Source organism: Eumetopias jubatus, unplaced genomic scaffold (genome assembly GCF_037043125.1).
Source record: "Eumetopias jubatus isolate StellerSeaLion01/CBP00866 unplaced genomic scaffold, mEumJub1_p1.0 scaffold_16, whole genome shotgun sequence".
In the NCBI taxonomy this organism is placed as follows: domain Eukaryota; kingdom Metazoa; phylum Chordata; class Mammalia; order Carnivora; family Otariidae; genus Eumetopias; species Eumetopias jubatus.
The window spans coordinates 83,356,314-83,383,160 of record NW_028274822.1 but is presented as its reverse complement, the minus strand read 5'-3'; the positions used below and the strand labels follow the sequence as shown (position 1 = coordinate 83,383,160).

General features: G+C 48.1%; 1 protein-coding gene across 2 annotated transcripts in view; it reads left to right on the top strand.

The window, feature by feature from the left end:
* The window catches only part of TPCN1 (two pore segment channel 1), a 65,328-nt gene that overhangs the window by 24,176 nt on the left and 14,305 nt on the right, over positions 1-26,847 (top strand). For both annotated transcript variants that reach the window (XM_028116724.2, XM_028116726.2), the window contains exons 3-14: positions 10,300-10,415; positions 15,504-15,680; positions 16,066-16,179; positions 16,978-17,108; positions 17,965-18,053; positions 19,644-19,678; positions 20,419-20,477; positions 20,730-20,829; positions 23,305-23,421; positions 23,669-23,793; positions 24,808-24,856; positions 25,380-25,443. In XM_028116724.2, coding sequence (XP_027972525.1) covers positions 10,300-10,415; positions 15,504-15,680; positions 16,066-16,179; positions 16,978-17,108; positions 17,965-18,053; positions 19,644-19,678; positions 20,419-20,477; positions 20,730-20,829; positions 23,305-23,421; positions 23,669-23,793; positions 24,808-24,856; positions 25,380-25,443 — 1,176 coding nt within the window. The remainder of the gene's footprint in view (positions 1-10,299; positions 10,416-15,503; positions 15,681-16,065; positions 16,180-16,977; positions 17,109-17,964; positions 18,054-19,643; positions 19,679-20,418; positions 20,478-20,729; positions 20,830-23,304; positions 23,422-23,668; positions 23,794-24,807; positions 24,857-25,379; positions 25,444-26,847) is intronic.

Sequence of the window (26,847 nt, the reverse complement as noted above, 5' to 3'; positions counted from 1 at the left end):
TTTGTGCATAACACCCAGTGCTCCATGCAGAATGTGCCCTCTTTAATACCCATCACCAGGCTAACCCATCCCCCCACCCTCCTCCCCTCTAGAACCCTCAGTTTGTTTTTCAGAGTCCATCGTCTCTCATGGTTCGTCTCCCCCTCTGACTTACTCCCCTTCATTCTTCCCCTCCTGCTATCTTCTTCTTTTTCTTTTTTCTTAACATATGTTGCATTATTTGTTGCAGAAGTACAGATCTGTGATTCAACAGTCTTGCACAATTCACAGCGCTCACCATAGCACATACCCTACCCAATGTCTATCACCCAGCCACCCCATCCCTCCCACCCCCCACCACTCCAGCAACACTCAGTTTGTTTCCTGAGATTAAGAATTCCTCATATCAGTGAGGTCATATGGTACATGTCTTTCTCTGATTGACTTATTTCACTCAACATAACACCCTCCAGTTCCATCCACGTCGTTGCAAATGGCAAGATCTCATTCCTTTTTATGGCTGCATAATATTCCATTGTGTATATATACCACATCTTCTTTATCCATTCATCTGTCGATGGACATCTTGGCTATTTCCACAGTTTGGCTATTGTGGACATTGCTGCTATAAACATTGGGGTGCACGTACGCCTTCGGATCCCTACGTTTGTATCTTTGGGGTAAATACCCAGTAGTGCAATTGCCGGATCGTATGGTAGCTCTATTTTCAACTGTTTGAGGAACCTCCATACTGTTTCCCAGAGGGGTTGCACCAGCTTGCATTCCCACCAACAGCATAGGAGGGTTTCCCTTTCTCCACATCCCCGCCAACATCTGTCGTTTCCTGACTTGTTAATTTTAGCCATTCTGACTGGTGTGAGGTGGTATCTCATTGAGGTTTTGATTTGGATTTCCATGATGCCGAGCGATGTTGAGCACTTTTTCGTGTGTCTGTTGGCCATTTGGATGTCTTCTTTGGAAAAATGTCTGTTCATGTCTTCTGCCCATTTCTTGATTGGATTATTTGTTCTTTGGGTGTTGAGTCTGATAAGTTCTTTATAGATTTTGGATACTAGCCCTTTATCTGATATGTCATTTGCAAATATTTTCTCCCATTCTGTCAGTTGTCTTTTGGTTTTCTGGACTGTTTCTTTTGCTGTGCAAAAGCTTTTTATCTTGATGAAATCCCAATAGTTCATTTTTGCCCTTGCTTCCCTTGCCTTTGGCGATGTTTCTAGGAAGAAGTTGCTGCGGCTGAGGTCGAAGAGGTGGCTACCTGTGTTCTCCTGTAGGATTTTGATGGACTCCTATCTCACGTTTAGGTCTTTCAACCATTTGGAGTCTATTTTTGTGTGTGGTGTAAGGAAATGGTCCAGTTTCATTCTTCTGCATGTGGCTGTCCAATTTTCCCAACACCATTTGTTGAAGAGACTGTCTTTTTTCCATTGGACATTCTTTCCTGCTTTGTCAAAGATGAGTTGACCATAGAGTTGAGGGTCCATTTCTGGGCTCTCGGTTCTGTTCCATTGATCTATGTGTCTGTTTTTGTGCCAGTACCATACTGTCTTGATGATGACAGCTTTGTAATAGAGCTGGAAATTTGGAATTGTGATGCTGCCAGCTTTGCTTTTCTTTTTCAATATTCCTCTGGCTATTCGGGGTCTCTTCTGGTTCCATACAAATTTTAGGATTATTTGTTCCATTTCTTTGAAAAAAGTGGATGGTATTTTGATGGGGATTGCATTGACTGTGTAGATTGCTCTAGGTAGCATTGACATCTTCACAATGTTGGTTCTTCCAATCCATGAGCATGGAACGTTTTTCCATTTCTTTGTGTCTTCTTCAATTTCTTTCCTGAGTATTTTATAGTTTTCTGAGTACAGATCCTTTGCCTCTTTGGTTAAATTTATTCCTAGGTATCTTATGGTTTTGGGTGCAATTGTAAATGGGATCGACTCCTTGATTTGTCTCTCTTCTGTCTTGTTGTTGGTGTATAGGAATGCCACTGATTTCTGTGCATCGATTTTATAGCCTGCTACTTGACTGAATTCCTGTATGAGTTCTAGCAGTTTTGGGGTGGAGTCTTTTGGGTTTTCCACATACAGTATCATATCATCTGCAAAGAGTGAGAGTTTGACTTCCTCTTTGCCGATTTGGATGCCTTTGATTTCTTTTTGTTGTCTGGTTGCTGTGGCTAGGACTTCTAATACTATGTTGAATAGCAGTGGTGAGAGTGGACATCCCTGCCGCGTTCCTGACCTTAGGGGAAAAGCTCTCAGCTTTTCCCCATTGAGAATGATACTCGCTGTAGGTTTTTCATAGATGGCTTTTATGATATTGAGGTATGTACCCTCTATCCCTATACTCTGAAGAGTTTTGATCAAGAAAGGATGCTGTACTTTGTCAAATGCTTTTTCTGCATCTATTGAGAAGATCCTATGATTCTTGTTCTTTCTTTTGTTAATGTATTGTATCACGTTGATTGATTTGTGGATGTTGAACCAGCCTTGCAGCCCAGGGATAAATCCCACTTGGTCATGGTGAATAATCCTTTTAATGTACTGTTGGATCCTATTGGCTAGTATTTTGGTGAGAATTTTTGCATCCATGTTCATCAAGGATATTGGTCTGTAATTCTCCTTTTTGATGGGGTCTTTGTCTGGTTTTGGGATCAAGGTAATGCTGGCCTCATAAAATGAGTTTGGAAGTTTTCCTTCCATTTCTATTTTTTGGAACCTATTCAGGAGAATAGGTATTAATTCTTCTTTAAATGTCTGATAGAATTCCCCTGGGAAGCCATCTGGCCCCGGGCTTTTGTTTCTTGGGAGATTTTTGATGACTGCTTCAATTTCCTTAGTGGCTATAGGTCTGTTCAGGTTTTCTATTTCTTCCTGGTTCAATTTTGGTAGTTGATACATCTCTAGGAATGCACCCATTTCTTCCAGGTTATCTAATTTGCTGGCATAGAGTTGCTCATAATATGTTCTTATAATTGTTTGTATTTCTTTGGTGTTGGTTGTGATCTCTCCTCTTTCATTCATGATTTTGTTGATTTGGGTCATTTCTCTTTTCTTTTTGATAAGTCTGGCCAGGGGTTTATCAATCTTGTTAATTCTTTCAAAGAATCAGCTCCTAGTTTCGTTGATCTGTTTTACTCTTCTTTTGGTTTCTAGTTCATTGATTTCTGCTCTGATCTTTCTTATTTCTCTTCTCCTGCTGGGTTTAGGCTTTCTTTGCTGTTCTTTCTCCAGCTCCTTTAGGTGTAGGGTTAGGTTGTGTATTTGAGACCTTTCTTGTTTCTTGAGAAAGGCTTGTATTGCTATATACTTTCCTCTCAGGACTGCCTTTGCTGTATCCCAAAGATTTTGAACAGTTGTGTTTTCATTTTCATTGGTTTCCATTAATTTTTTAAATTCTTCTTTAATTTCCTGGTTGACCCATTCATTCTTTAGTAGGATGCTCTTTAGCCTCCATGTATTTGAGTTCTTTCCGACTTTCCTCCTGTGATTGAGTTCTAGTTTCAAAGCATTGTGGTCTGAAAATATGCAGGGAATGATCCCAATCTTTTGGTACCGGTTGAGACCTGATTTGTGACCTAGGATGTGATCAATTCTGGAGAATGTTCCATGGGCACTAGAGAAGAATGTGTATTCTGTTGCTTTGGGATGGAATGTTCTGAATATGTCTGTGAAGTCCATTTGGTCCAGTGTGTCATTTAAAGTCTTTATTTCCTTGTTGATCTTTTGCTTAGATGATCTGTCCATTTCAGTCAGGGGGGTGTTAAAGTCCCCCACTATTATTGTATTGTTGTCAATGTGTTTCTTCGCTTTTGTTATTAATTGCCTTATATAATTGGCTGCTCCCAACTGTCCCTATGTTAGGGGCATAGATATTTACAATTGTTAGATCTTCTTGTTGGATAGACCCTTTAAGTAGGATATAGTGTCCTTCCTCATCTCTTATTACAGTCTTTGTTTTAAAATCTAGTTTGTCTGATATAAGGATTGCCACCCCAGCTTTCTTTTGGTGTCCATTAGCATGGTAAATAGTTTTCCACCCCCTCACTTTCAATCTGGGGATGTCTTTGGGTCTAAAATGAGTCTCTTGCAGACAGCGTATTGATGGGTCTTGTTTTTTAATCCAATCTGATAGCCTGTGTCTTTTGATTGGGGCATTTAGCCCATTTACATTCAGGGTAACTATTGAAAGGTATGAATTTAGTGCCATTGTATTGCCTGAAAGGTGACTTTTACTGTATATTGTCTGTGTTCCTTTCTGATCTATGCTGCTTTTAGGCTGTCTCTTTGCTTAGAGGACCCCTTTCAATATTTCTTGGAGGGCTGGTTTCGTGTTTGCAAATTCCTTTAGTTTTTGTTTGTCCTGGAAGCTTTTTATCTCTCCTTCTATTTTCAGTGACAGCCTAGCTGGATATAGTATTCTTGGCTGCATATTTTTCTCGTTTAGTGCTCTGAAGATATCTTGCCAGTCCTTTCTGGCCTGCCAGGTCTCTGTGGATAGGTCTGTTGCCAATCTAATATGTCTACCATTGTAGGTTACATATCTCTTCTCCCGAGCTGCTTTCTAGCATTTACTAACTTACTTTAGCAAAGCAGACATGACACTAAAGCCCCCACTGCCCAGGGCATTGTTGGTCAGCTCTGCTTGGTGGAAAGGCCCTCCCTGTTACATCCCCTCTGGGGTCCTCGTTCCGCCCTTTGCTGCCCTGCAACACATCTGCTCTCACACATCAGCCAGCCAGCCCTGTGTGATCTGTGGTCTTGGAGCACACGTTTTATCTCTGTGGTGCTCACTGTCACGTGGGGGGCCCCTGCGTCCTCAGCGCTCCATAGTAACCAGCTGCCCTCTGGAGCCCGGCCTGTAAGCGCCAGGCTGACGAGCTACCCGTCTGTTAGAGCTTGGGAAGGATTGTGATTCTAAAGACCCTTGCTTGCCCGGATGCATATCAGCTCCTTGCAAGGGTGAAGAAGTCTGAGTTTTTCCTGAGGGCAAGGCATTCGAGATTTTAAGCAGCAGAGCACAACTCTATTGATGCTTTGCCAACGTCATCCTCCAACAAGATGCCTGGGGTCAGGTGGCCAGGAAAGGCCCGGGGCAGCGAGAGCCAGTCTGGGGGCTATTGCTGTCTTATAGGTGAAAGGCAGGAGGCCAGCGATGGTGGGGAGTGGAGATGGGTTTGAGAGAGGAGATCCTGCCAGAGCTGGTGACTCACTGGTCATGATGGTGGAGAGCAAGGCAATGTCAAAGCTTTCCATCAAAGCCTGGAAGCCTGGTCCTTCTCCCTGCCCCAGTGGTCCCTGTGGATTTCAGAAATGGGAAGGAGCTGTTGTTTGGGGCTTTGAGCGGAAGATGCCACGGGGCACCTGCTCCCAGATAAAAACCCACTGGTGTGAGCGTGAGCAGGTGGCAAGGAGCAGCCTGCATGGGGGGATGTCATAGCTCCCCTGGGCACAGTGATGTGCGGTGGAAGTGATGAAGGCCAGAGGGGAGAAACTGGGAGGGCTGAGGGAGCTCCTGCATGGGAGGAAGAAGCTGGATCCATCTGCCGAGAGCCCCGAGAGGAAGGAAGGGCTGGGAAGGTTCGCACAGAGGGTCTCTGAGGCAGGGGCTCACACAGATGCCAGCGTCTAGTACCGGCTGGGAAAGTGGCACTAATGTCCGCTGCCATCTGTGCCGGCTCATCGCCGCCCACCCCACACTGGCCCCGTGATTTCTTTTACCTAGGACTGCCGCAGTGTGTGAAGGTCGTGGACGGCAGGCGCAGGCACGCGACGTCACAGCACCGTCCAGCTGCCTACCGGCGGCTTCGCCTACTGGGGAGGCACATTTCGGCTCCTGCTTCCCTGGTCCACACCAGCACATTCAGGAAGGCAGTTTGACCTTCTCCTGTCCGCGCCTAGGGCTTAGTTCTTCCAGAAATGGACACTGGGAGCGGAGTCGGGAAAACCTCGGGTAGAGAACGACAAGGGCGAGCTGCAGCCAGATGTGCCACCTCCTGTTTGTAACTTCGTTGAGGGATGGAACTGCTGCTGTATATTTCAAATTTTTGGCACTACCCTGACACCCTTTCAAGGCTTCCATTTCTCAAGAAGAAATGGAAGGGGCACGTAGCCTGCTGATGAGGAACTAATCACCCAGTTCAGTATCCCAGCCCTGCTTCCCGCTCACTGCTTGGCCTCAGGAAGGTACCTGGCCTTTCTGCAGGGTTGTCGGGAGCATTATGTGGGTCAGTGGGTATAAAGCACTTAGATATGTGTTATCTATCATTATACAGCACAGCATCCTAAAACATAGTGCCTGAAGATAGCAGATATTGCCTTGAGATACTTTGTGCAAGAGCCTGCAGTTTGGGCAGGGTCTGATGGAGGGGCTTATCTCTGCGTCATGTGGTGTCAGTTTGGACACTTGTCCGGGGCTAGAGGATTTGGTTTTGAGATGGGTCATTCACCTGACTGGCAAGTTGCAGGCTGTGGGCTGTGGGCTCAGCTGGGCTGTGGACAGGGGGCCTTGCTTCTTCTCTACGGGCCTCTCCACCACACAACATGGTGGCTAGGTTCAAGGAGCAAGGGTCCCAGTAGAAAAAGGTGGGGACATACTTATGACCTAGCCTCAGAAGTCATTAGCATTATATCCTCCATCCTGCATTGGACAAGATAGGCACAGAGTCTCACCTGGTTTCAAGAGGGAGACACAGACTCCACCCGTTTGTGAGGAAGTGGCAAGGTTCTAGAAGAGCACGTAGGATGAAAGATCATGCTGTGGCTGGATTTGGAGAATACATTCTGCCACAGCGTAAGTTTTCTCATGCGGTAAGCCTCAATAAATGTTTGTTACCACTGGTTTAAAACTATTGTCAGCTGTCCTTCTTCCCAGACTCTTCTCTCTTAAGGGGTGGTCATAGAGCATAATGGTTAAATGCATCTGTTCTGGAGCCAGGCTTCCTGGGGTCAAATCCCGGCTTGGCCCCTTAGAGCTGTGTGACCTTGGGTGAATTGCTTAACCTCCTCATACAGTAGTATTTATGATAGTACATACTGTTTGGGATTGTAAGGATTACATCAACATGGAGCACAAAGCACAGAGCTCACAAGTGGTGTTAACTCCTTACTTTTCTTATGTGCTTCCATTGGTGCAGTCCCTTCCAGAAAGATTCTCCTAGTTACACATCCTAGCAATGGAGATGAAGCTCAATCCATAGTAGGTCTGTGAACTGGAAATCCCTGTGTTTCCAGAAGCCCTGAAGGTTGGGAGGGGAGAGAGGGAAGTGTACTGTTATAAGGAAAAGTTTCTTATCCTATGCATGAGGTGACACGGTATCACTTGAAAATAGACTGTGGTAAATTAAAAATGTGTACCGTAAACCCTAAAGCAACCTCTAAATAACAGAAGAAAGCATTGTAGCTAAGCCAACAAAGGAGATAAAATGGAATCATAATAAATATTCAGTGATCCAAAAGAAGACAGAAAAAGGGAATGAAGAACAGATGGGACAACTATAAAAAAATAGCAAGATAATATATTTAAATCTAACTCTATCAATAATTACATTAAATATGAGTAATCTAAATAATCCAGTTAAAAGGCAGAGATTTTTCAGACTCCGGGAGGAAGCAAGATCAAACCATATGCTGCCTCCAAGAAACACAGTTTAAATATAAAGACACTAAGAGATTAAAAGTAAAGGAATAGAAAAAGCCACACTAATCACTAATCAGGAGAAATAATCAGAGAGACTGTGGACTCTGAGAAACAAACTGAGTGTTTTAGAGGGGAGGGGGTGGGGGCAGGGGTTAGCCTGGTGATGGGTATTAAGGAGGGCACGTACTGCATGGAGCAGTGGGTGTTATATGAAAACAATGAATCATGGAACACTACATCAAAAACTAATGATGTATTATATGGTGACTAACATAACATAATAAAATTAAATTAAAAAAAATAAAAGCTGGAGTAAATATATTAATAATAGATAAAGACTTGTGTATATTTAGAGGATACATGTATATGTATGTGTGTATATGTATATTATATATATATAATATATACACAATCTCAAAATTCAAAAATAAGAAAATAACCCAAAAAAGAAACAAAAGATTTGAAGATGCTTCAACTAAAACAAGCAAATGGCAAATAGGCATATGGAAAGATGCTCAAGATTATTAGTCCTAATGCATATTAAAAGTATTAGAATGGTCAAGATTAAGAAGACTGAGCATGTGAGGTATGGGTGATGTTGTGGAGGAATGGGCACTCCCCTGCACTGCAAGTCATTTGGAAAACAGTCTGGCAGTTTCTTAAAAAGTTAAACATACGATCTAGCTATTTCACCCCTAGGTATTTACGCAAAAGAATTGAAAGCATGTGTCCATGCAAAGCCCTGTGCATGCATGTTCATAGCAGCTTCATTTGAAACAGCCCCAAACTGGAAGCAATCTCAGTGTCTACCAACAGGTGATTGGATGAACTGAGGTACATCCATACCATAGAATACTCCTCAGCCAAAACACCAGAATGAGCTACCAGTACACCATACAACATGGATGAATTTCAAAGTAGTTAGGCTGAGGGAGAGAAGCCAAACCAAAAAAGCATACATACTCCGTGATTCTATCTATGTAAAATTCTGAGATGCAGATCCATCTAATGGTGACAGAGTGCAGATCAGTGGTTGTCTGGGCATGGGTGGGCAAGGGTGGGCATGAAGGGGTGATGGATGTGTGATCTTGATTATAGTGATGGTTTCACAAGTGTGCATGTATCAGAATATGTTGGATTCTGCATTTTACTGTGTGTCAAATATATCTACATAAAGTTGTTTTTAGAAGTGGAGAAGAGCTTTGCAGGACCCGACTGCCCTTGGCTGGCAGTTCAAGCTTAGAAGGACCAGGTATGACCCTGCAGCCATAGGACCCCTGCCAGTTTCCTCCCCTTTCCTGTCTATTTGGTGAGCTTTACACATCTGCTTCCTGCCATCTTTTCATATCTCCTTATCCAAACATATTTCATTCTTTATTTTTTTTGGAGGTGGATCAGTTTAAGTGTGAATTGTGGGCAACCAGATTCTCATCTTAGATGATGATAAAACTTCCCAATAAATTAACAAGTTGAAAGTCATTTCTCGGTGCCTTTGCTTACCATGTATCAGTAGACACACTTGAGGGTTGTGACAAACCCAGTTCAGACAGGCTTAAGTATAAAAGGACCTTTATAGGCTCAGATTTTGGAAATGCTAGGAGGTGGCTATTGGGCATATCTCAATCCCAGGGTGAAACTACTGTTATCTCTGTGATTCTTTTGTTCCCCATTGGCTTCCTTCTCAGGCAGGCTTCCCTCACGTGGTGGGGTGGAGGCAGCGACCCACAGCAACAGGGAAAGAGCCCCTCCTTCCCCAGTGGTCCAGGGAAAGTCCAACTTCAGCCCTGACTGGCTGGGCTTGGGACAGCACCCCTGCCTGGACCGGTCCCTGTCCAGGGAAGTGAGGTGCTTTTATTGTACTGGCCGTGGAGCCAGGGGTGGAGTCAGCCAGAGACAAAGAATGGGTAGAGAGTAGGGAGAGGATGTTCTCCAAAGGCAGATGGGTTCTGTGTTGTGGAAGTAAAGAGGCATGGGCGTCAGCAGGGGAAAAAAAATACAGGTGACCCTGCACCAGGGAACAAATCCAATTATTTTTATGTTTTAACCAAGTAGAATATTAACATGCTTTCAAAAGTCAAAAGTGTACAAAAAAGGGGCACCTGGGTGGCTCAGTCGGTTAAGTGTCTGACTTTTGATTTCGGCTCAGGTCATGATCTGATCCTGTGTCAGCAGGCTCCATGCTCAGTGCAGTCTGCTTGAGATTCTCTCTCTCTCCCTCTCCCTCTCCCTCGGCCCCTCCTGCTTGCTCACTCGCTCTCTCTCTAAAATAAATAAATAAATCTTTTTAAAAAAGTGTTCAAAAAGATCACCCCCTTTGAGTGACACTTCATGCTGCTCCCCACACCCCTTGTAAGTAAATTTATCCTTTTTGTTTCTTTTTGTAAAGATAGATATCTGTATGTTTTCTTGTTTCCTCCTTTTTTTTTTACACAAAAGACAGCATATTATATGTGTTCTTTTGCACTTACTTTTTTCATTTAACGAGAGAATGAAAAGCAGTTTTAATTAGCCATGCTAATCCTTGCTATTATTCCACGGGATCAAGCATTGACTTGTAGATAATGGGATATATGTATGAGCATACGAGCCTTTTCTTCTGGTGAATGGTGTCTTTATCCTCTTGAGCTGAGGTTGTAAGTGAATCTCTGTCTTCTTCCTATGCAGATGGAGGCAGCTATGCCATCCACGACTCCCGGACCCCCAGTCTAGGCTCAGGGGGTGAGAGTCCCACCGGTCACAACTGGGAGATCAATTATCAAGAGGCAGCAATCTACCTCCAGGTGAGTATCTCCGATCGGGATCTCTGTTTCCGGTGCCTGTTGGCCAAGTTGCATAGCCAGGGCTCTGTTACATCCCCAGAAATTCAGTTCTGACTCTGGTTCCTGCCTCTGCTCCGTGTGTGAGCTTCTCATCTGTAAGATGGGGAGAGCCAACGCGATCGTGCCCAGTTGGGGAGGGTGATGTGCGTGGGCTTTCTTGTGAGCCCCCCCCCCCCAGGATGTGGCCCTACCTGCCCCCGAGTCTCCCTGAGTCTATCCACTTGGCCTTCCCTGCCCTGGTCCCCCTTCTCAGGGGCACACTGGCATCCAGTTCTTGAGGGGGAGTTTCTCTAAATACATTACACTGTAGCAGGGGTTTGTCAGCCAGTGGAACTTAGACACCTTTATTCCTTTCCTGTTAATTTGCTCTTGCTTTCATGTTTGCTGTTCCTTGCTTGGTACTTGGTTGTTTTTTGGGGTTGTTTTTCCCTTTCAAAAAAAAATACTTTCTAAAATATAAGAAGTAATACATGCTCATTGCAGTAAGTTTAAGCACAAAGGGGCTATGGAAAAAAACATTCACCTAAGTCACTGTCAACATCAGTGAAGAAAAGAAAAAAACAAAACAAAACAAAACAAAAAAACAAAAAAAATTACTGAAGAATAATACATAGGTTTTATGTGTTTTGTAAAGTAATTTTAAAGTCACATGGTATCTACGGTTGTATAGTCTTTTCTTTCCCATAGTGTGTAACAGGAGCTTTTTTTTAGGTTATTATAACTCCTATAAACAAATTTTAATGACTTTATAATTATATCTGGTAAATGTATCCTAATTTACTTAAACTATCCTGATAAGGCTGAATATTTTCCCTTTTTATGCTTCCCTTATTATATATCATGCATTTCTCTATTATAAATTATAATCCGAGGACCATCCATGCAAAGAGCTATTTCTCTTTCTCTCTTTAATGTCCAGGATTGTTTTATTAGGCAAGCCTCTAGGAAGTGGAATTACCAGATGGGAGGAATCAACATTTTTAGGGCCCTTGATGTACAGTTACCGAGTGTTCTCCAAAAGGGATATTGCCTCTTAACTGCCTGTCTCCCTGTCTGTGGCACCACCATTTTAATCTTGCCCTTCTTGTCACTGTTAAGATTTCTGTTTCTTGTGTGCACAGAGTAAGAGTCTAGGTGAGGAAAAGGAATCTTTCTGAAACTCATTCGAATCATAATTTTCCCTAATCTTTTCTCTTTGAAGCAACTCTCACATTGCAAGTATGTGTTTTGTTACTTCTTTTGAAAGATTTCATTGTGTTTGGGTATTTATTCAGTAGTCGTTCAGTTGTCTTTATGCTTCTTATGTTTTATGCAGCGTCACAGGAGTTGTACCCCTCAGCAGGTGCATTCTGATCCAGGTTAAGGCAATAGAAATGTTTCAGGGACATTTCGGCGAGTTCAGGCATGCCTGTTGATCCCCCAGGGATCCCTGTGCACTGTCACCTTCTCCAAGGTTCACTAGATGCTGGAGAAGAGCACGGGATGGGTCAAAACACAGAGTTAGGATGGCCTGGGGGACTTCAGAAATCTCGTAATCTCTTCTTAAGCAGCTGAGAACATTAGTAATAAAAATACCTATTTTTTAAGTGGGCCCCATTCTAACAAACCCCCCAAGGTGGCTTCATTGTCTCCTATTTACAGACTAGCAACTGACACTCAGGGAGCTAAAGGAGTCCAAGGCCACCCAGCTAGTAAGTCACAGAGCGTGGATTTAAACCATGTCCAGCTCGCCTCCAACGACACGCTTTCATCTGTATGTTGTTGCTTCATTTCTATAACTGACCACTTGTATCCATTCGAAAATGGGCCATGTGGTTGTGGAAAAAGAGGCTACAGAACTGCAGGTGTAGTGTGATAATTTTTGTATACATTTATACACACACCCACACACGGTTCAGTTCATACACGTATATAGCAACATATATCTGTGTGCGCACGCACGTGCACACAGATCCCCACTTACATCTGCAGAGTTATTCATCTAAATATTAAAGGTGATTTTCTTTGGCTGACAGAATTTTTACTGCCTTATAATCCTCTGTGTTATTCGAATTATCTTACCAACGATGCGTTTTTTAAAAATAATAAAAATAAAAGCAGAACCTGGATGCCTAGGAATAGTAGCGGGGCTATTTCTGGTGTCAGATAGTCTTCTTTTTCCTGCTCTGTGGCTGAGCTGCAGCATGGCCCCTGAACCAGGTGGTTGGTGTGCTTGGGTAATCGGCCCCTTGCCACTTGAAGGGTACCTGGTGCCTGTGGTTTCCCCTCTTCCCCAGTTTTACCTGTTGACTCGCTCATCCTTGGGCATCGTGTGCTCTGCTCTGTTCCGCCGTCCTCGTGCCTCTGAGGCAGTACTGGTTCCCTGGGTGGAATTTTTGCCCCAGAGAGCAGAGAGTGAAGCCAGAAGTCATAGACACTGGCCTGTCTTCTTATTTCTCCTAATGTAGTTCGTGATCAGCAGCGAGGAAACAAGGCCAGTGTTCTCCTTGGGGTTTGGATCAGAATCCAGTGCCATGAGTAATATTTCACTCTATCCTTGGCACTAGAGACCTTATCTTCTGTCTTGCCTGGCAATTCCTCATCCTAGAGGTAAAACCCGAGCCCTCCTGTCAGTGGTTTCCACTAGCCAGATCTTCATTCCTGGCTATTTACTGGAAGACATTACCCAAGAATTGCATTTTCTAGTAATCCAAACCCGAAGCTTCCCAGGCCCCCCTGCATGTCCCCCCCAGCCACAGTGGTGCTGGTACAAACCACAGCCCTGCACAGATCACAGGACCTCTAGCGAGGCTTGCCAAACGTGCCTGCCGTTTGACTGCCGGGATGTTTGTTCCCTTTGTCTGGCCTGCCCCTGTCGAGTCTGTGGTTTGTCTTTATTTTTTGGTAAGGAGCGTAGTGATGTGTCTGGCTTCAGGGAAGTGACTCGCTGAAAGCTACCCTGCAAACCACAGCCGAGGTCAGAGCTCCCCACCCCGCAGCTACTGGACAGTCCCCGGGCAAGCTGGGGCCTGGGGAAGTGATCTCTGGCAGGAGTGGTTCATCCTACCAAACATCCATTAAACACCTACTGTGTGTACCAGGCATCGTGCTGGGTGAGAGTTGACAACGTCCCTTGCCAGGCCAGAGTGCTTTCCAAAGATAGCACAGTGGGCCCCTCTGGACCCAGAGCCCTCCTTCCTGCAGCCTACGGCTTTGGCCAGAATCGCTGTGGTGTGGGTTAGTCTCACTTCCCTGGAATAAGGGTTGTGAGCATGGGGAGGGTGGCCTTCATCCCAGAAGAGCCGAATAGCTGGAAGAGTTGAAGGTCTGACCTCATTCCAGGACAGCTGGAATGCTTCCAGAGGGCTCTGGGTCAGGAGACCTGGGTGTCCATTCTGGCTCCACCACTTTCCCCTCCAGGAAATGAAGCCAGTGGGAAGAGTCTATGCTGAGTGTCTGTGCTGGAAGTGAACGAGCCAGGTGCTCTCAGCTCAGTACTGCTGACACTTGGGGCTGGATAACTCTTTGTGGTGGGGGCCTCTCCTGTGCATTTTAGGATGTTGTGTGGCACCCCTGGGATTTGCACGCTAGTTGCCAGCAGCACCCCCAGGGATGATGAGCAGATGTCTCCAGGCCAGGTTGGAGTGGGGGAGGAGGTGGGGGGCAGCATTGCTCCCAGTTCCAAAGCGCTAAAGCAAGGCAGTGCATGCAGAGCATTACCTAGTGAGTTTCCACCCCGCGTTCCCTGCTGGATGGAGTGTAGATGTGATGGAGCGGATGAGGCGGGGTGACCCTCATCCCTGTGCCCACCAATTCCAGGGAGGCAGTAAAGATCCCCCCCACCACAGCTACCACCACCAGAAGGCTGACCCTAACAGGGAGAGTGGCCCTAGAATATCATCTGCTCGTAGTCACAAGTGGACCGCTCCCAGGGCTCTATCATTTAGTCTCCACAGCAGCAGCAGGAGACTAATCACAGAGCCAGGGCGCGGAACCCAGACTGCCCGGCTCCGTAAGCTCAGTGCTACTGAAGCTTCTGTACCTCGATTTTCTCATCTGTCAAATGGGATAATAAAAGCACCTACCAGAGAGGGCCATGGTCAGGAGTAAAGGAGGGTCTAGGGCTCAGGTAAGGGGCTGAGCACGGTGCCTGGTCTGGTGGGCACTCAGCTGGGGTCAGTCCCTGTCCCATTACTGTTGGAGCACAGGAGTCAGGGCAAGGCCTGTCATTGTGCAGGGCTTAGGAAATGAAGTGAAATTGTCAAGAAAGTAAGAAGTGGAACATACATATATATATAGTAAAGGTATTCTCAGGCTCCTTTTCCTCTCAATGTTAGTATCATTTATAATCATAATAACAGGTAATATCTGCAGGGAGTCTGCTGTACGCCAGACACTGTCCTAAGTGTCTTGAGGGAGCCTTATGAGTAAGTACATGTGTTAGCCCTTGGTAGTTGAAGAAGGGGAAGGAACTTTCTGAGTGTTCTCCTGGGAGGAGCGGGAAAGCCAGGACTCAGCCGGGTTTGCTCACCCCAGACCCCCAGCTCCTTACTTTCCACGGACACTTCTGAGAAGGGCAGTTTGGCCGCTGAGGGGCTCACGTGTGTCGCCTCTGTTCGTTCTCTTGGGACTATTTATTCTTTGATTCTTCCAGGTGGTTTTTAGGAAGGAGCCCCATCAGCAGACTTGACAGGGGTGCAGTTTGGTGAAGATAATACTTTCTTTTTGAAGATTTTATTTATTTATTTGAGAGAGAGAGAGAGTACAAGCAGGGGGAGTGGCAGGCAGAGGGAGAGAGAGAAGCAGGCTCCCCGCGGAGCAGGGAGCCCAATGCAGGACTCGATCCCGGAACCCTGGGATCATGACCTGAGCCGAAGGCAGACGCTTAACTGACTGAGCCACCCAGGAGCCCCAGAGATAATAGTTTTGATCTCCCATCATCTTCCTTCTCTGGCCTGAATCTTCGCTCATCCTCCAGGGGCCTCCTTCTCCCCCACCCCTCGCCTCCCATGGCCCCTTGAGGGGTCTCATCCTGAGGCCCGTTCGCCCACCCTGCTCTTGTTTCCTCAGGAAGGCGAAAATAATGACAAGTTCTTCACCCACCCCAAGAACGCCAAAGCGCTGGCGGCCTACCTCTTCGCACACAACCACCTCTTCTACCTGATGGAGCTGTCCACAGCCCTGCTCTTGCTGCTGCTCTCCCTGTGTGAGGCCCCTGCCGTCCCCGCGCTCCGGCTCGGCATTTACGTGAGTGTCCATCCCCATGGCATGCCTGACAGGGAACATTCTGGAAGGGCAGATGCTATGAGCGGAGAGGCCCTGGGGGGGTGGTCACAGAGGACTCAGGAGCAGCAATGGATCACCAGTCTTGTCTGGGGTCCCTGTTGGAATGAATGCACCCCCTCCCACCCCCCATGATTTGGCTCACTAGTAAATTCCAGGGAGGGGTGCCATCTGATTGCCTCACTTAGGAGCATGGGGCACACCTTGGCTCCCGGTGAGCAGTGCACCTGATTAGCAGTGCCACCCCTCATCTCCAGCCTCAGGGGGAAAAGGTAGCTGGGTATGACTGCCAGTCAGGGAGACAGTGCAGCTGGTGATGCGATATCTCCCCCACACCCTTTGATTGCAGGTCCATGCGACCCTGGAGCTGTTCGCCCTAATGGTGGTTGTGTTTGAACTCTGCATGAAGTTGCGATGGCTGGGCCTTCATACCTTTATCCGGCACAAACGGACCATGGTCAAGGTGATGGGTCCATCTCCGTATGGCATTATCTTCCATGTCACGTTCAAGCTTGTGTCTTCAGTTCAATTCCACATCCCCCATGGGCTGAGCCCTGCACTCAGAAGTGTGACCCTGGGGCCCGTCCTCATCTTATGGAGCCTGGCTCTGAAGATCATGGTGATGCTAACAGGAGCCATTGTGAATTGGCATCTAGTGTGTGCCAAGCCCTGGCACGACAGCCTTTGCGGGAGACGTGTTACTCTTCCTAGTTTACACCCTGCCATCCAGACGAGAATGGGATGTAAATCCCAGAGGCTGCGGATTCAAACCCAGGTCTGTCTGGCCTTCAAGCCCAGGCTGATCAGCAGCCAGTAACTACAGCGCTCTGTGCAGTGAGCAGGAACGTGGCAGAGTGCACTTTGCTGTGTAAAAAGCACACACACCTGTCCCGGAGAATGCGCCTGAGGAATGGCAGATCAGGATGCCCTGCAGGCCCCAGCGGTGTGGGGAGAGCTGAAGGCAGAGGGTGGGCAGACATGGCTGGGCAGAGTGGCAGTTTTGCTTGGAATACTGCCCATCGAACTGCTGGGAGCTCTGCCTGTGGCTTCCTTCTCCTGGGGCCACATGTCTGTGTCAGCAGCCACAGGGCTTGTCTCCAGGGGCTGCTTGATGTTGGGGAGGCCTGAGAGAGAGCTGGAGAGAGGGGAAGGGCCTTTTGAGGCCAGAGTGGGCAGGATCTGGCCGGCCCTCTGTTCTGGGTATTTGGGAGGGGGGTTGGGCTCGAGGGGCTGATGGTGCTCTGTGCCTGTCCATCCGCAGACCTCCGTGCTGGTGGTGCAGTTCATCGAGGCCATTGTGGTGTTGGTACGGCAGACATCCCACGTGCGTGTGACCCGGGCGCTGCGCTGCATTTTCCTGGTGGACTGTCGGTACTGCGGGGGCGTCCGGCGGTAAGGCCTGGGGGACGAGACGGTCGCTATCGTGGCCTGGCCTGGACCCTCTGGGCCTGTGGAGCAGGACCCAGTGAGTCAAATAGTGATAAGATCAGTCCTGCACGCTGGGAGAATATAAGCACGCTCGTTTCCCTCCACTGCTCACCCCACACGGAGCACAAGGCGGGAATCTGCTCCGATTTGGTTTCCCGGCCCCGGGTGCGGGGCTCTCTGCCATTTTACCTGCAGCCTTCTGGGGCTGGCTTCTTTCTCTGAGCATATTAGTTGCTTAAACACAGCTGCGGCGGCAGCCTGAAGCAGGCAACTCCACAGAGTCCGAGCGACTCGGCAGGCTGACACCCCCACTGAGCCTGGGGGGCTGGACTCAGCCTGCCCACCAGCCTGGAGTTAAGCTTAGTTCTGAAGAATCCATCTGGAGAATCTCTTGGCTGGGGCACTGTTGATGAGAGCAGGCTAGCAGTTCATTCTTCAGGCCCATCCTCAGAGCTGGAAGCAAGTGTCCCAGGAGTAGGTGGCCCCGAAATGTCTTCATGCATCCCACATCCCACTCAGGGAAGCTTTGTGCCCAAGGTCGTGCACTTGGCCTTCGGCCCTTCCCTCCAATACTCACAGGGCCCTTGTCTGCTGGGGCCCCACGAGCAGGGGGAGGGGCTGCATGTGCCACACCTGCCCCTGGTCTTCCCCGTCATCCCCTGAGTGCAAGTCCTCCGGGAAAACGCTAAGCGTGATGTCACAGACTAGGGTGCAGTGGTACTTAGTGTTGTGTGAGTCAGGAGCCCCAGGGCCCATCTCACCCGTGGAGTCCCAGACAGCTCTCCCCGCTTCACCCCTTCCTGCCCTGCTCTCTCCCCAGCAACCTGCGGCAGATCTTCCAGTCTCTGCCGCCTTTCATGGACATCCTCCTGCTGCTACTGTTCTTCATGGTCATTTTTGCCATCCTCGGTGAGTCCCCTGCACCCCAGGGCCTGGGCAGCCTCTAAAAAGCAAAATCACAGTTGAAGAAAATTGACTTTGACAGTTTTAGAAGTCCAGAAGGGTTTTACAAGTGGTTAAACACCCATGGCCTTCAATTTAGGAGATGCAGTATTAGGAATAAAATGGAAGCCATCCCTGTATCCTTTCGCAAGGTCATTTCCCTTTCCCCTCAGAGGTCCCGCCTGACCTAGGCTTACCATGCACCATTGCATATCTTTATAGTTATACTTCCTATTTCCTTAAACCACAAATAAGTGCGATTGCTTTCCATATTGAAACATTTTACATAAATGGTTATATATTGTGCCTGCGTGCGCCCTCCTGCGAAGTTTCTTCTGTTTTCACTATTACACGTCACACTGCTGGGAATGTTCGCGCATCTCCTGTGTATGAGAGTTCCTTTAGGGCATGTGCCCACTTCAGCCTCCCCAGGTTTAAAAGCAAGATCGTGGCCTTTCTAACCCTGAGGAAGCCTTGCCTCTTCAGATAGGGCCAAGTATTTATGTGACAGCCATATCTAGACGCAGGGCTTAGACAGTGGAGACCCTGGGACCTGGCTGGGAAGCCTGAGGTCCCTTCTCTGGTCCTGGGATGGTGAAGACAGTGGAACCAGAGAGCTCTGCCTCTAAGGCCAGCACCTCGGGCCCTTCTGACTGCTGTGTCCTAAGCCATTGTCTCCCAAGTCGCCTCCTACCCTTCACCCTACAACCCCCAGTCTCTATTGAATTTCCTTTGTGCTCCAAGGGGGCTGCCTCCCCTGAGGGCAGAGCTTCTCCCTTTTCCCACTCAGGACTTTGAGGTCTCAGGGGAATAGCCTGTTCCAGGAAGGAGGATACTGATGGTGTTCTCACCCCAGGACCCTGGGCTGTAGGAGACCAAGGGGATCCCTTTGGAATTGTTACTTGGCTGTCATGTTCCCAAAACCAAAATTGCAAACCAGCAGTCTGGATTCCAAATCCAGCCCTTGGATGAGTTTCATTTGGTCTGAAAATGTTGAGCCAACATTTAAAAATTAGATTTGTTGCCTGAAAATATAGATTTCCAGCCTTGAAAAGTTTTTTAATCTTCTTTTTTAATTAAAAACATTGAGATGGGATTGACATACAACATCATATTAGTTTTAGGTGCACAACATAATGACTTGATATTTGTGTATACCATGAAGTGATCACCACAGTGAGTCTCATTAACATCCGTCACCACACACAATTAAATTTTTTTTTCCTGTGATGAGAACTTTCAAGATCTACTCTCTGAGCAACTTCCAAATATATGATAGAGTGTTGTTAACTAGTCACCATGCTATACATCCAGCCTTTTCAAACAGTAGACTTAATGGTTCTTGGGCCACATTCCCAAATGGCAGCATTTCTGCTGTGTCCAGGCACACCTGCTCCTTTAGACAGAGCGCAGTGTTCTCCAGAATGCCGCAGTCCCCACCACTCCCTGATGCTCTCCCTCTGCCCCCTGCGCTTGTCTACATTTATTTGTGCAACACTTTGATGTCTGGGTTTGGGACCTCTGCTCTAACCTTTTATGTTTTTTGCCACCTTCTAGGTTTCTACTTGTTCTCCCCTAATCCTTCAGACCCTGTAAGTAATCTTTGTATTTGTCTTTCTTTTTTGTTGTTGTTCTTTGTGTTTTTTAAAATTTTTTGTTTGTTGTTGTTTGTTTGTTTTTTAGAGAGAGTGAGCATGGGCATGCATGGGAGGGGGGCAGAGGGAGAGAATCTTAAGCAGACTCCACACCAACGTGAGGCTCGATCCCACGACCCTGAGATCATGACCCGAGCTGAAACAAGAGTCATATGCTTAACCGACTGAGCCATCCAGGCGTCCCTGTTTCTTTTTTAATATGGGGCCTTTCCCCTCAGACAGGGTGGCCAGCGTGACCCCCTGGCCACATTAGGAAGGTCTCTCAGCATAATTTATGGCACTGGAAAGTTCCTGTCACCCATACTTGAACCGATCCCTTCCTTAAGCACCAAGGGAATCCCCTTTCCTGCCCTTGAGACGCATCTTTCCAGGATCAGATCTGGAACAGATTGGGTGAAGGAGCAGTGGAGGGGAGGCAAGCCGATGGTGCAGACATGTGATTCTCTAGGAAAATAGTCCCAGTCAGTTGTCTGCTTCTGCCAGAAGCACAGAGTTCAGGAAGGTGGAGGCGGCTGGACTCCACATTTGCTCGTTCCTCTGTCCTCAGGATTCCTTGGGAGGAGGGGGAGTTGGGGTGGTGAGGGGAGGGGAGGGGCAGGGCGGGGTGGGGCCCTCCAGGTGGCCTATGGCGGCCTGTTCCTGATGCCAATGCATTCTTCTGCCTTCTTTCCCTATAGTACTTCAGCACGCTGGAGAACAGCATCGTCAGTCTGTTTGTCCTTCTGACCACAGCCAAGTGAGTGTGGGCTCTGCTTGGGCTTGGGCACTCTGCCGGTGCCCCAGGGTCTTCTCTTTTCAGCCAAGAATGTTCCACACCTGAGCAGAGACAGGTCCCCGGGGATGGGGGTGGCCCGATGGAAGCCCATGGACCGAGAGGAGGGGACAGTGGGGTGGGGCTGGGAAGGCAGAAAAGAGAGATGTCCTCTGGGAAGATGGAGAGAGGGAGAAAGCAGACGTGGGGACCTGCGGTAATGCTCTGCAAATCCAGTTTCCCAGATGTGATGATGCCCTCCTACTCTCGGAACCCCTGGTCCTGTGTCTTCTTCATTGTCTACCTCTCCATTGAGCTGTACTTCATCATGAACCTGGTGAGTGAGCATGCGCTGTGCCCCCCCCCACCCCGAACTTCCATCCCACCAGCACAGTGCCGGGCACTGAGGGAATGAAGTAGGGATCACTCTCGGCCTCCTTTGGGGAAGGAGTCCCAGGCCGTGGTCAAGTGTGGCCTGGTGGCAGACGCGTTATCAGGACTTGAGTTCCACTGGTTACAGTGGTAGCAGCCTCCCCAGGGTAGTACTGCCGAGCCATTAGCATTACAGGCAGCCTATTAGGTCAGGCTGCCCTAGGGCCTTTCCTTCTCCAGCAAACGTGTCAGAATAACTATAAAAGCTGTTTGGGGCGCCTGGGTGGCTCGGTTGAGCGACCAACTCTTTTGATTTCAGCCCAAGTCATGATCTCAGGGTCTGGAGATGCTCTCTCCTCTCCCCAACACTGCCCCCTTCCCCCCGGCTCATGCACGCATGCTCTCTGGCTCTCAAAATAAATAAATAAATAAAATAACTCTAAAAGCTGGCATTAATGAAGCCGTGGCCAGGCACCGGGCCAAGTGCTTTGTATATGAGGATTAAATGATTTATCACAAAAACCCTGGAGCTACTGTTAACGATTCTCAACTTACCAATGAGGAAACTGAGGGCCAGACCAACAGAGTGACTTGCCCACAGCTGCACAGCTCGGGGTGGCTGGGTGAGCTGGTCGGATTGCAGAGCCCTGCTCTTGACCACTCCGTCCTACTGCACCCATGTGTGTTTCCACTGCACCAATCAGGAACCATTAGAAAAGCCAATACAGGGCGCACTCTGCTAAGGAGGACGTGAAGTCCCCGTGCACACTGGGAACTTTGGAGGTGTTTGCCAAGGCCCAACTGGCCACCAGGAAGGTTCCTGCCATCAGCAGATTCCCCGTGTCGAGACCACACATCCATGCCAGAACTATCAGAGAGGCTTCATCAAGTCTTGCGTTTATTATTTATTTATTTATTTATTTATTTATTAAAGATTTTATTTATTTGTCAGAGAGAGAGAGGACAACCAGGGGGAGTGCCAGGCAGAGGGAGAAGCAGGCTTCTCACAGAGCAGGGAGCCCGACGTGGGGCTTGATCCCAGGACCTTGGGCTCATGACCTGAGCCGAAGGCAGATGCCTAATGGACTGAGCCACCCAGTTGTCCCTTGTGTTTATTGTTTATTTTTTTTTAAAAAGGTTTCATTTTTCAGTAATCTCTACACCCACTATGGGGCTGGAACTTACAACCAGCCCCGAGATCAAGAGTCACACACTCTACCAGCTGAGCCAGCCAGGCGCCCCAAATCTTGTGTTTATTTTTATACTTCTGGAAAGTGTTCTTACACTGCTCACCACAGTCAGACCCAGGGTAGAAATGGAAAGCACTTGCCCTGGGGTAGACTTGTGAAATGTCCTAAAAACTGGAAGTCTTGAAAAGGAAAATATTTTCCTTTTTTATTCTTCAAAACCAAAATGTTGGCTATCTTTACACGTGTTATAGTTCTTATATGCTGTTGTCAGTTTAGAATCATAAAAATATATTCTGTGTAACTGATTTGCTTCAATTTGTAATGTATTTAGAGCTGTGAAAATCTAAGGCATGGGTCAGCAAACTGCAGCCTGTGGGCCAAAGCCAGCCCACCGCCTATTTCTATAAATAAAGTTTTATTGGCACACAGCCACGTCCATTTGTTTATGCATAATCTGTGGCTGATTTCATGCTACAGCTGCAGGGTTGAGTAGTTTCAACAGACACCATCTGGACTTCAGAGCCTAAAATATTTGCTATCTGTCCCTCTATAGAAAAAGTTTGCTGACCCTCCCTTGATCTAGAGGGGGAAAATGGAGGACCAATTTGAAGGGATGGAAAAGACAAGAGAGTGTCCCTCAAAATATTTTTTGAGAGAAAAAGAAAGCGTTTCCAAAAAAGGCTTCTCTCAATTCTGCTCCGGCCCTCCTGTTGCCCTTTGATGATACAGACGGTATTGTTGTTAATACACCAGCTCTGGAATTAGGCAGCCCAGGAATGTTGTGCCCTGCAGGGCAGGCTACCCCACCGCCCTGATTTCTGGGGCCATGCGTGGAGCTGTGACACACAGGGAACAAGGGGACGTGGGAAGAAGCATCCTGTGCAACGATGTTCCTTCCTGCTCGGAGGTTGGGGTGGACACAGGCTCCCCGGCCATGATACTGGGCTGAACTGGGTATAGAACCCAGTGTGTTCCTTTCTCCGCTTCCCCTTAGAACACTGCCCAGCCAGTCGCAAGCTTAGGCCAAGTGGAGCACTTGGGGGAAGTAGAATAATGACGTCATGTATCCGAAGAGAGAATTTGCAAGTGGCAGGGGATGGCCTTCCTCTGCTGATGTTTGGAGACAGACTTCTTATATGAGGGGCAGGTGGGAGGGTCTTCTGAAGCCCCCCTTCTGGGGTGGCTGGAATTGACCAATGCCTTGAGGCCCCACCCCGCAGGGGAGCCAGGTCCTTTTTCTTCTCTCACAGCTTCTGGCCGTGGTGTTTGACACCTTCAATGACATTGAGAAACGCAAGTTCAAGTCTCTGCTGCTGCATAAGCGAACTGCCATCCAGCATGCCTACCGCCTGCTCATCAGCCAACGGGTAGGGAGGGGTGGGGGCCGGGCCAGGCAGGGGAGTGGTCCCTGCTGCCCCTCACTTGTCCTGAGCAGCCCCCTAAGCGCGGCAGGGCCAGCAGCTTTAGAAACCAGGAGTTCTGCCCCTGGGAGAACAAGAACGAGCCAGGTGACCTGGGATCCCTTGTTGTCCCAAGGGGCTGCCCCCCAGGGAAGGGGCATTCTGGGCTCTGCATTTCCCTGTGTTCACGCGGCTGTCTGCCCTTTCCCCGCAGAGACCCACCGGCATTTCCTATAGGCAGTTTGAAGGCCTGATGCGCTTCTACAGGCCCCGGATGAGTGCCAGGGAGCGTTATCTGACTTTTAAGGCCCTGAATCAGAGCAACACACCTCTGCTCAGGTAAGAGTGGACGCCAGGTAGGGCAGGGTGGCCAGAGGCAGTCGTGAGAGGGAGCTGGAGCGGGCAAAGGCCCCAGCAGGTAGCTGGGCAAAGAAGCTTGTTAGACACTAGTTTTCCCCACAGAGATTCTTATACATGTAGATGGTATTATTCATCAGGTTTCTTTTCACAAGTAACAGAAGTCCAGCCCAAACCCAATTCAAGCTGGCTTTACAAAAAAGGAATGCTTTGGCTCATGAAATGAAATGAATTCTCAGCCCTTAATGAGGTGGGGTAATCCCATGTGAGCAGAGCCACAGAGCCAGATAAACAGACACACACACACACACACACACACACACACACACACACACACCCCCGACACACACACACACACACACCCGACACACACACACACAGATAAACAGACACACACACCCGACACAGACACCCGACACACACACACACACACACACACACACACACACACACACACACACACACACACACACACACACACACACACACACACACACACACACACACACACACACACACACACACACACACACACACACACACACACACACACCGGCAGAGCCTCCAGAACCGGCCCTGAGATCTACATGGGCAGTCTTGGTCTTCCAGACTGCTGATGACCAGAACCCTTCTTTCTGGAGAAGGAAGCGGGCCAGCTATAGACACACGAGTAACTGAGCTCTGTCTGGGCTGAACTCAGCTGTTCCATTAAGTCCTCTGCTAGAGGAGGCTCTGTCCCTGTCCATCTAAAAGTTATAGTCATCCAGGGGGATTAAAGCTGTCTGTGATCAGTGTAGACGAAGCAGATTCAGTATGCATGGCACCTGGAGGGAAGAGATGAAATGCCCCCAGGTAAGGGTCCCTGGGGCCCTGAGGTGCTGAAACTCTCAGATGTCCCCTCCCCCATTGAAGGGGACCACAGTTGGACAAGGGAGACCTGAAGCTCAGTGAGAACAGGTTCTGATTTTTTTAACCTTTTCATGTTGCTTACAACAGCCTGAAGGACTTTTATGATATCTACGAAGTTGCTGCCTTGAAGTGGAAGGTGAGTGCTGGTGCAGGACCAAAGACCAGAGAGCCAGAGAGGGAGTGGGGCCAGCTGCTAGGGGGGTGGGGGGATGAGGCTGAGCGCACCAGAGCCCCAGCTCCTTCCCTGCTGAAACAGCTCAGCTCTCGGCTTGGCACCCTGCACTGCAGGATTACAGGTGGCCCCCCCTTGTGCCCTGACCATTGCACTGTAGCTTCCTGGTTAAGAGCACCCCATTAGTCATGGACATCAGGCAAGTTACCAAACCTTCCCAAGGCTTGTCTCACCTGGGAAATGGGAGAACGATGATCCCTACCTACAGTTATGTTCAGGATTACATAAAAAGAAGGCATGTGTATGGCTCCATTTACAGGCTCAGTGGACAGCAGCATCGTTGTCCTTATTTCCATCCCTGAGTGTTTTCGTTACTCCCCAAGTTAGCCAGGGGAGCAGGGCAGGAAAGCGGCAGCCTGGCCCCTAGGGCGAGGTTCTGGTCACTGGTCCTCACACCCTCCTCTCCATGGCCCTGTTTCCTGGCCAGGCCAAGAGAAATAGAGAACACTGGTTTGATGAGCTTCCCAGAACGGCATTCCTCATCTTCAAAGGTAAGGTTGACCTGAATAAGACATCTGGGCAGCTGGGGACAGATGGAGGTTTCCAGAGACCCCAGACAAGCATTTGAAGAGCATGCTCACAGGGTGAGTGTGTACGTGTGCATCTGCATGTCTGTGTGTATACAAGAGACAGACAGTGTGGTCACCCCAGCAGGCAAGTAAGTGCGTTTTCTAAAAGGTAGTAGGATTACATTATCGATTCTCTTCTCAAATCTGCCTTTGTGGATGTGGTATATATACACAATGGAATATTATGCAGCCATAAAAAGGAATGAGATCTTGCCATTTGCAACGACATGGATGGAACTGGAGGGTGTTATGCTGAGTGAAATAAGTCAATCAGAGAAAGACATGTATCATATGACCTCGCTGATATGAGGAATCTTTAACCTCAGGAAACAAACTGAGGGTTGCTGGAGTGGTGGGGGGTGGGAGGGATGGGGTGGCTGGGTGATAGACATTGGGGAGGGTATGTGCTATGGTGAGCACTGTGAATTGTGCAAGACTGTTGAATCACAGATCTGTACTTCTGAAACAAATAATGCAATATATGTTAAGAAAAAAAAAAAGAAGAAGATAGCAGGAGGGGAAGAATGAAGGGGAGTAAGTCGGAGGGGGAGACGAACCATGAGAGACGATGGACTCTGAAAAACAAACTGAGGTTTCTAGAGGGGAGGGGGGTGGGGGGATGGGTTAGCCTGGTGATGGGTATTAAAGAGGGCACGTTCTGCGTGGAGCACTGGGTGTTAGGCACAAACAATGAATCATGGAACACTACATCAAAAACTAATGATGTAATGTATGGTGATTAACATAACAATAAAAAATAAAAAAAAATCTGCCTTTGTGCCTAATCGCATATTCCGACCATCCTCCTGTGGCAGGATATATAGCGAGCATAGATGATCCCTGACATCATGCTTGCCCAGCATAATATTCAAAATTCTGAAATCCAAGTGTTGCCCCATAATTAAATGCCAGTTTTGAAGTTCCGTGGAGGGGCATGGTTAGCTCGCAGGGGATTTCTCGTCCAAGAAGCCTGAAGCCTTGGGTGTGGGCCGTTAGGAGCAAGAGTCAGGACGGTGTATCCTATTTTGTGATTTCTCCTGCAGCTTGGGTTTTGGGTACCGCTGTTAGTCCATATTCTTTAGAGGGTTTTCCATTCCATGGAGGGATAGTTACTCAAGTGGATGAATATAGTCCCGGATCGAGGCCAATGGCAAGTTAAGGTTAGCCGTGGCCAGCAAAGCTTCGCTGTGCTGCATCCTGGCTCCGAGCTGCCGGGCTCTCCTCAGAACAGCTGTTGGCTATGTGGTCTTGCCTGAGCACAAGCGTGGGGTCACTCTGAGAGCACGCCCTCCTTCCTCACCCCTGGGCATAAACACCCTGATTGCT